General features: G+C 28.5%; 1 protein-coding gene across 4 annotated transcripts; it reads left to right on the plus strand.

Moving 5' to 3' along the window:
• Positions 1–1,319: 1,319 nt before the first annotated feature.
• LOC148313957 (dynein regulatory complex subunit 5-like) lies at positions 1,320–8,178 on the plus strand. Of its 4 annotated transcripts, XM_088270587.1 has the most exons (7): positions 1,320–1,668; positions 2,665–2,841; positions 3,435–3,996; positions 4,494–4,621; positions 5,762–5,903; positions 6,902–7,057; positions 7,928–8,039. In XM_088270587.1, exons 1-6 carry the CDS (start codon positions 1,384–1,386, stop codon positions 7,018–7,020), a joined length of 1,413 nt encoding a protein of 470 aa, XP_088126713.1. In that variant the 5' UTR covers positions 1,320–1,383; the 3' UTR covers positions 7,021–7,057; positions 7,928–8,039. The 4 variants fall into 4 exon arrangements, with proteins under 4 accessions (XP_088126713.1, XP_088126615.1, XP_088126796.1 ...); XM_088270489.1 differs by lacking the exon at positions 6,902–7,057 and having other exon boundaries at positions 7,928–8,178; XM_088270670.1 differs by lacking the exons at positions 5,762–5,903; positions 6,902–7,057 and having other exon boundaries at positions 7,928–8,121.
• The last annotated feature ends 627 nt before the right edge of the window (positions 8,179–8,805 follow it).

The raw sequence follows: 8,805 nt of genomic DNA on the forward strand, positions 1-8,805 counted from the left end.
ATATATATATATATATATATATATGTATATATATATATATATATATATAACTATATATATATATATATATATATATATACATATATATATATATATATATATATATATATATATATATATATATATATATATATATATATATATATATATATATATATATATATATATATATTAGTATGTATACATAAACATACAAATACAAACATATACATATGTATATATTATTAATTTCACAATATATATATATATATATATATATGTATATATATATATATATATATATATATATATATATATATATATATATATACATATATATATATATATATATATATATATATATATATATATATATATATATATATATATATATATATATATATATATATATATATATATATATATATATATATATATATATATATTAGTATGTATACATAAACATACAAATACAAACATATACATATGTATATATTATTAATTTCACAATAGGACACCCTATAAAGTTGTTGTGCATAATATCCCTTATTTGACAGGACCCTAAAATAAGAAATAAATTAGATGAATGAATAAAGATTTTTTTTTGGTATATGGAGCTCATAATACGTGCATAAATAAACATACACTGTCGTCTGTAAATGAACGAAAAATGTGTAAAATTTTGTATGATTGAAAAAAAACGAGACAATACGAGAAATAACCGATCATTTTTATTTTTTTAATGCTTATTTAAAAAACTAAATACAAAACGATATTTTTTTGACACTGTATGAAAATGTTACAGCGTGGAAAAATTACTTGAAGCGATTGCATTATATATGTATCTGAGAAGGGTCTACTTTATCAAGTAAATAATATTTATACTGGCACTTTAATTGTTAAAAGCATTTGTCTTGTTTCGGTCAATAAAGCATAGTGTACAAATTACAAATATAAGTAGGTACCTTAGTAAAACAAATAATTTGAGTTCATAATCTCTCGGTAAAGCTTATGCTAGTTTAAAACGAATAACGAAGTATTCACTAGCAGTATTTTAGAATAATATGATTAATTGGCCTAGAAAAATTAGTTTGAAAATGCAGATTCGTGAACAAAGATTTAGACACATCGAAATTATATGTATTGTGAATAAAATTTACTTTTTATTTGACGGGAATGCTAAATGATCTAAAAATACGAAGTGTAAATTATCTTTAATTCAATTTATTTTTCTAGATAAGTAAGTAATTTATGAAACTTGTTTTTTGCATTCGGAATTTGTAAAATATTCAAACAGTTCGTATTCTGACGTAAGAGCTCATTTGAAAAGTCTACGGGGTTACGTTTTGACAGTATCGAGGAGAGTTCGTTCGTTTTAAATTCCCCGTTATTAATATCATCAAAATGAAGATCCCCCACGTAGTACCCCGCGTCATCATGGAGGCTTATATTCCGACCCCGGAAGAATTAGAAGTCATGGAAGAGGCAGATAAAATAATATTTCCCGCCGCGGATTTTGACTGGGACTCGGAAATTGTCCCGAAACTTCGAGATTTGGCTATCAAGCGACTCTCCGAAATGTTTGATCTCGTTCAACCATTGACGGATACTCTCCAACAGGATGTCAACAGTTTAATGGAAATTCTACCGATTGACGTTGACTTACATTTAACAGTACCTCTGATTTTTGTAAGTTAACTTTACAGCCATCTTTTGTACGATGTTTTGATATTAAATTGAAATAGAGTATTATTTTTTGACATCTCATGAAAGATGAAGAAGAATATGGAATTGTGGGCATTTACGGGGCTGACGACCGTCATAGGTTGGTTTAAGTGATCACTTTACACACGTGTAACATTCACCTATTATATTATTGACAACCACATTACTCAAATTCTTGGAAGTTCTATATATATGAACCAATTTTGAAACATTGTTCTTGAATCACTAGAACTTCACTGGAAGCATCTATTGGTGAGATGAAAAGAAGCTTTTTATTAAGCAGAAACTCTTTTATTAGTATGTGAGGTCCGAATCCTGGATTATAATCACACACATGAGAAACGCCAGAAAATATCATTTTCATTTTTATAATTTAAGCTTATAATTTGACCAGATAATTCATTTACAACATGTTGTAATGAAATAGAGTACTTTAAGTATTGTTTGGTTTGAAATCAAACTTTTTTAGTCCATCGCCACCTTGGAGGTTTGGATGATGTCACTTTTTTATTATATAAGAGATCAAGGGATCTCGTTTACCTTATATCACTCCGACCATATTACTTTACTTTCTTCAAACCCTTATCCGCACCCCAGTGGTGCATAGGGTACTGCATAATATAAACGCAGTGTTATCTTGATCTTTAATACATGAAGGAAAGGTGATCAGTCCTCCGCTTCAGGTACCAGTCCAGGGTAGTATTGAATAAATATTATGTAATTTTTTTATTGACAACATTCTACACTACTAAAATTAGAATTATGCTTATCTTAACCATGCATTCTGTTCTTATTTAAGTATTCAAACATCTATCATACGTCGTTTTACTACATATTTATCTGAAAAGTGCATTTCGACAGCATTCAATCTAATGCTTCACTTCCATACATAATGGTTTGTACCAGGACTCCGTTGTTTTATTATTAATTTATTTGCTTTTTTTATTTGTTATATTGTAGTATGAAGTGTATTGGGAACGTTGCTGTAGAGGAAGATGGCCTAAAGTAGTTTTCGCTCCACGTCCGCATGAAGGGTTTTGGAAGTGCACTTACCTAACTATGTATTTGGAAGAATATTTTGAAAAAACTCCTCCTGAAGAATTTGATGTCAACCATTCTGAAGATCTTGCTTCTCTGGTAAGTAATTGTGTGCATTATAAATAAATTAAATGTTCTAATTTTTGATGGTGCAAAACTTTCTATCGATGTCTGACCAGTTTTTCTGATCTTTATACATTATAACATCTGCTTCATCTTATGACACCCTTTTTTCAAATGCTTAATTAATAATCTACATGTATGTTAGTTCAGTGCAGAAATGTAGTTAAATCGTAACATCATTTGAACAATTATTAAGAGAAATAAGAATTTTGGAAAAAAAATCACAAGAAATACGATATATTATAATATAAAGTGAATATTTATTATAAATATTTGAGGAGGTAAGCGGTAAAGGATAGTTGGGTAAACTCTCGACTGCAAAACTGGAATCATTGGTTCTATTCCCCTTAATAGGAAGATTAATTCATTAAAGATTTATTTTAAATTTGTCTCGGTATTTTTGATGTATTTTTTACATTTACGTTGCCTATCCTTACTATCTTATCTACAGACAAGCCTCTAAAATAAAGGTTTTGCGGGTTATTCCTTAAAAAAAAAAAAAAAAGATTTTCGTATATTTTTGTGAGCTTTATGTCTTTTTAATTCAATCATGGTAACTTTGATTGCAGATAAGTGAATATGTAACCGTACTAAATATAAAGCAGCTACAAGCGACCAAACTGTCCCCTTATCCAGACTGCAAAGATGGCATTATCAGGGATGAGTGCATAAGACCGGATAAAGATATTCCTCTTGACCATATACCGCTAGAGAAAGCTCTCGCCCAGTTGACTATGTTGACAAGCATTCGTCTCGTGTTTTGCGTCAAACCGCTCGGGATAAACTTCGAATGGAGGCTTTTCCAGTTTTCGATCGCAGACTGCGATCTTATCTGCTCTGGCCTGCAATCGCTGCCATCTTTGAAAATCTTGGTGATCAATAAATGCGAGCTGGACGATGTCCGTGCCAAGATTTTCTTCAGGTTTATAGCCCAAAAGGAGAGTATTGAAGAGATTGATTTTTCAAACTGCTATTTGGGAGACGATGGGGTCATAGCTCTTGGTGGACTGTTGATGGAACATTCTAACTTGAAAGTGGTGAAAATTAGAAATAATATTTTTGGAGAACGTGGGATAAATGGTTTAGGTCATGCATTAACGAAACCGCCTTTAGCTCCCCTTGTAACACTTGGTAAATAAATAACATAATCACTTACTTATTTTAGCCTTCTTCTTGTGTCCAGTATTGAACAAAGGCCTCCCTCTTAGACTTCCACAGTTCAGGATGTGAATCAATGAGTGAAGATAAAACAGAATAACAAATAAATTAGGATAATGTGGTTTCTAAAAGAAGCACAGGAAGGTCGAGGATAACTTGACATTATCAAGTATTTCAAATACTTGAAAGTGGTCAAGTGAAAGAGTCGGAATACATAGTTTTGACGCACATTTGTTTTTACAAGGAAACGTCTCGATTTGTAATTATTGTTTACTCCGAAATATGTTCAGAAGATGTTGGTTAGAAAAAAAACTTTAATAATTTAAGAACGAAGTAAGGAATATTGCGGTCCATATAATTACTCGAACAGATCGAAAATCATTTTAAGTTTAACAAGTTTGCCTCGATGAAATTCTGAAATGTAAACGTTCATCAAGTATAGTTACCAACTCAAAGTAAATTTATTTCAGATATCGGGATGAATTTTTTATCAGAAGAAGCAGCAAGCTGTTTAGCTTCCGCTTTGATAAGATGCAAAATGAAGCCTGCTGAAGTCAATATGTCTTGCTGTGGAATCAAAGCTCAATCGGCCATTATGGTACTGAAATTATAAATAAATTTATATATATATATATATATATATATATATATATATATATATATATATATATATATATATATATATATATATATATATATATATATATATATATATATATATATATATATATATATATATATATATATATATATATATATATATATATATATATATATATATATATATATATATATATATATATATATATATATATATATATATATATATATATATATATATATATATATATATATATATATATATATATATATATATATATATATATATATATATATATATATATATATATATATATATATATATATATATATATATATATATATATATATATATATATATATATATATATATATATATATATATATATATACATATATACTATATTCATTTATGAAATGATAAGATATATGTTTGAAATTAAATTAAACACAAAAGATTCTTTCAAATTCATTAAAAAATCCAATCGATTCCAATAAGCGATATAAAATTATTTTTCCGGTGCGTTTAAAATAACATTTTAAATGAAGCTTTCATTACTCTTATTTTACACATTAATATTAAAAAGTATAAATTATATAAGTATAAATTTAGTATGACAAAAAATTGGTGTCCTTTTCAAAATAAATTTCATATCTTTATCAGTACATAATGGTGCAAAGGGCACTGAATCAAATTGAGGCAATATAAAGTTAAACCTTACTTAAATGAAAACAGGGTGATCAGTTTTGCGCTTCGGGTACCAGTCCAGTTAGATAAAAATAAAACATTACATTATGGAGGCAGACAAATTATTAATCATGAAATAGGAAATTCAGTAACCAATCGAAATTTGTTACTTATTGATTAATTTAATAGCTTTGGAAAAAATGGATTGTTCGAAAGAATTGAAATAAAATGCACATTGATTAAAAAAAAATTCCTGCATTTTTTTTTTGTATTTTATTGGTAAAACTGAAAAGTTCATTCTCTTGAAATACCGAGGGAAGAATCCCTTCTTACCAATATACAATATTTATATTTATGCTTTTCATTACAGTTACATGGGGTGATGTTTGGGTGTTGGGTAGGAAAATCGTTATAAATCAAATAAAAATGTTGAATATGAGGCATTTTCAGATTGCTGGAATGCTTGCTTTGAATAGAAGCATAGTAAAGTTGGATATTACGGCAAATGACTTCAGCGGGGAAGCGGAAGAGAAATTTATGGATTCCCTTATCAAAAACAGACGTTTGTTAGAAATAGATACAAGGCATTCTGGTGGGTACACAATTTAATAACAAATGTTTAATGCAAATATATATACCATTTTTGATTCTGGTTGGTATTGAGGGATTTTCAGGGGGTAGCTTGCTAATCAAATGTATTCGATTTTGCTTTCCGCATCTTTGTTACTTCACCTTCCAATCATTGGGGGATGGTAACTATAGATATGTCAATCTTAAACGATCCTTAAACAAAACAAAAAAATCCCTAAAGAAGGCGAGATTTGTCAAAATTGGTCAGATATTAGTACTGAAAATAAAAATGGTGACATTTTTTTTTATCATAAAAAAGAAGTAATTCAGTTTGTAATGTAAACAGAAATGTTGCATCAATTCGTTTTATCTTCATCACTTTCTTCTGTCACCAATAATGCCTCTTCTACCCTATGCTTTCCTAGTTATTATTTCAATTTTTTTTTATCGATTTGACAGTCAATTTGTGGTAATATCAATCAATTTTTAATTTAAATTAACTTGTTAAACGTCACCATTCATTAAAATCTATTATGACAAATGTATCAATGCATTCCGCGTCATTTTTGGTTTACGTACAGTGCTTAAAAATTATTTGAAATTCATCCAAATGTGTACCAATACATTATAAGAAATAGTGGTTACATTAAAATTAAAATTCCTTCCTATATAAAAAAAATCCTAATTGTTCTAATAATCTCCTATTTTGTTCTAACAAACATGAAAAAAATCATAATATTAAACAATACATATTAAAATAATTTTAATGCTTATTTGAAAGAAACATACTTCATACATATTTTTCCTCCATGAGTTTTGCGTTCTGTTCTTTCACACTTGTTATTTCCTAGTTCGATTCAGTACCCATTTTAAAATTATTAAAAAATACAGTTTAACTACCTTCCTCATAAAACTATCATGTTTAATTAGCCTTGGTGAAGGATTAAGGTATTGTTATAAAACTGGTCGGCTACAAGACTTGCAAGAAATATGTACCGATACCCAGCGCTATTCTTCTAGAAAAGGCGGTTCCGGAACGCGGTTTTGTGGACCCCCTCCTGACTAGAGGGTGGGTTCCCATAGCTTCTTATTTATTGGCATGGAATATTCGCGGTGATTGGGGTGGAAATTATTTATAGAGAGCGAAGCAACAAAAAATGCGTAAAGCATTCATAAGTACGTAATAACTAAAATGAATACTTTTACTATCTTAAAAGAAGCTTTCGCCGGCTAAAAATAATACTGTCGAAGTTATAAGTATTTTATCTTTTCGTTATGACGAAATAGAAAAGTAACAAGAATTATAATTAAAATATATCTTTGTTTTAAAATCACTTTAAATATTTTATTTTAATGTCTATAATGTCAATTATAATGTAGTATTAATCAGTCTTGATAAAGAAGCAGTTTCAGCTTCAAAACCGGTTGAAATTATTATTAAGTTATAATAAAATATTTATAGTGATTTTAAAACAAAGTTACATTTTAGTTATAAAATGGAAAATCACAATGTTAGTGTTTCAAATATAAATTATAACAAGAATTACTTCAATTTAAGGAAAAATACTAATTTTATTACTTAAATATGGTATAAACACACATGCCTTCATCTTTAACAAAACAAAGATTTTATTTACCATGTATTGTGTGAAAGGAATTTATTTCTCATGGATTGAAAATATTCTACTGTATTTTTAAGTTGATAAATGCTTTCAGATTAATAAAAAAAACACACTCTTCTTAATTTTTGTATACAATGATTAATGTAATTAACAATACAATGCAATGGTTGAATAATGACTTTTTATTCAAAATGTTTTATTTGCATGATGATAACTATGTTTTTTTTGTAGCGAGCAAATACAGAGTTTTAAAAAAATAACGGTTTAGGATGGATTTTTTTAAGAACTTCATAGATGATTAAGTAAAATCATTAAAATCGTAATTTAAGAAAACAAGAAAATTATAAAATATACATTTGGATTACAACTTTGTATCGTAGGATCCTAAACAGTTAAAATAAATATATAAATTTGTTTGTTACAGGCATTTCCGAAGAAAGAAATTCGGAAATCCGTCTGCTGTTGGAGCGAAATAAAAAGATGATCGGAGAAGACATTCTGAAGTATGACGATATCATCCCACCGCTATATCTAAAGGATCCCGAGTATCTGATTTGGGAATATAACCCCACGAATCCGAACCACGAGCCAGGACATTACCCACCCCGGGAAGCTGAAGGCTAAACTTCATTTAAAAAATCAAATTCTCAATTTGTCTTATCGAATAAAAAATTATCAAACAACATTTCATTTCATTCATTCAAACCCTAATCCACACCCTAATGGTGCATAGGGCACTGCATCAACGCAGTGTTATCTTGATCGTTAACTCATGAAGGAAAGATGATCAGCCCTCCGCTTCAGGTACCAGTCCAGGGTAATATTGAATAAATATTATAGTGGAAAAATCACTTTATTTATTTGACCCCCCTGGGAATCGAACCCGGGACCTCCAGAACGGTAGCCGAGCGTGCTGACCATTACACTACGGAGGCGGATATATAACAATTCTCAGTAAATCTTTTTTGTAAAAATTTACGCAGCATGAACCAGTTTTAATGTAAAAATGAAAATCAAACCAACTAACTAACTAACCATCGGGTATGGGTAGGCAAGGAGAAAAAAACATCAAAAATGTAGCTTAAACCAAATTTCTACCATTTTAGACAACTCTTTATTCGAATGGTTGGAATAATGTCATAAGTATCGTGTATTTTGTATCAGGATTTCATGAAATTATTATTGTTGAATTTGTTGTGTTTGGGTAAAATTACTCTAAAAAATTGTAAATGAATTGTAAAAATGATTTCATGATTATTTTTTTACGTATAAAGGTACATACTCGTACGTGTGACTATTATA

This window comes from Brachycentrus maculatus, unplaced genomic scaffold (assembly GCF_059751285.1).
Source record: "Brachycentrus maculatus isolate JH-2025_06_01 unplaced genomic scaffold, ASM5975128v1 h1tg000004l, whole genome shotgun sequence".
NCBI lineage: Eukaryota > Metazoa > Arthropoda > Insecta > Trichoptera > Brachycentridae > Brachycentrus > Brachycentrus maculatus.

Excerpts from the sequence above, each read along its gene's own strand:
- LOC148313957 (XM_088270489.1), top strand. The coding sequence starts at position 1,384 with ATGAAGATCCCCCACGTAGTACCCCGCGTCATCATGGAGGCTTATATT. Across the intron at positions 3,997-4,493 it reads AGCTCCCCTTGTAACACTTG|ATATCGGGATGAATTTTTTA; the intron begins GTAAATAAATAA and ends AATTTATTTCAG. Across the intron at positions 5,904-7,927 it reads AATAGATACAAGGCATTCTG|GCATTTCCGAAGAAAGAAAT; the intron begins GTGGGTACACAA and ends TGTTTGTTACAG.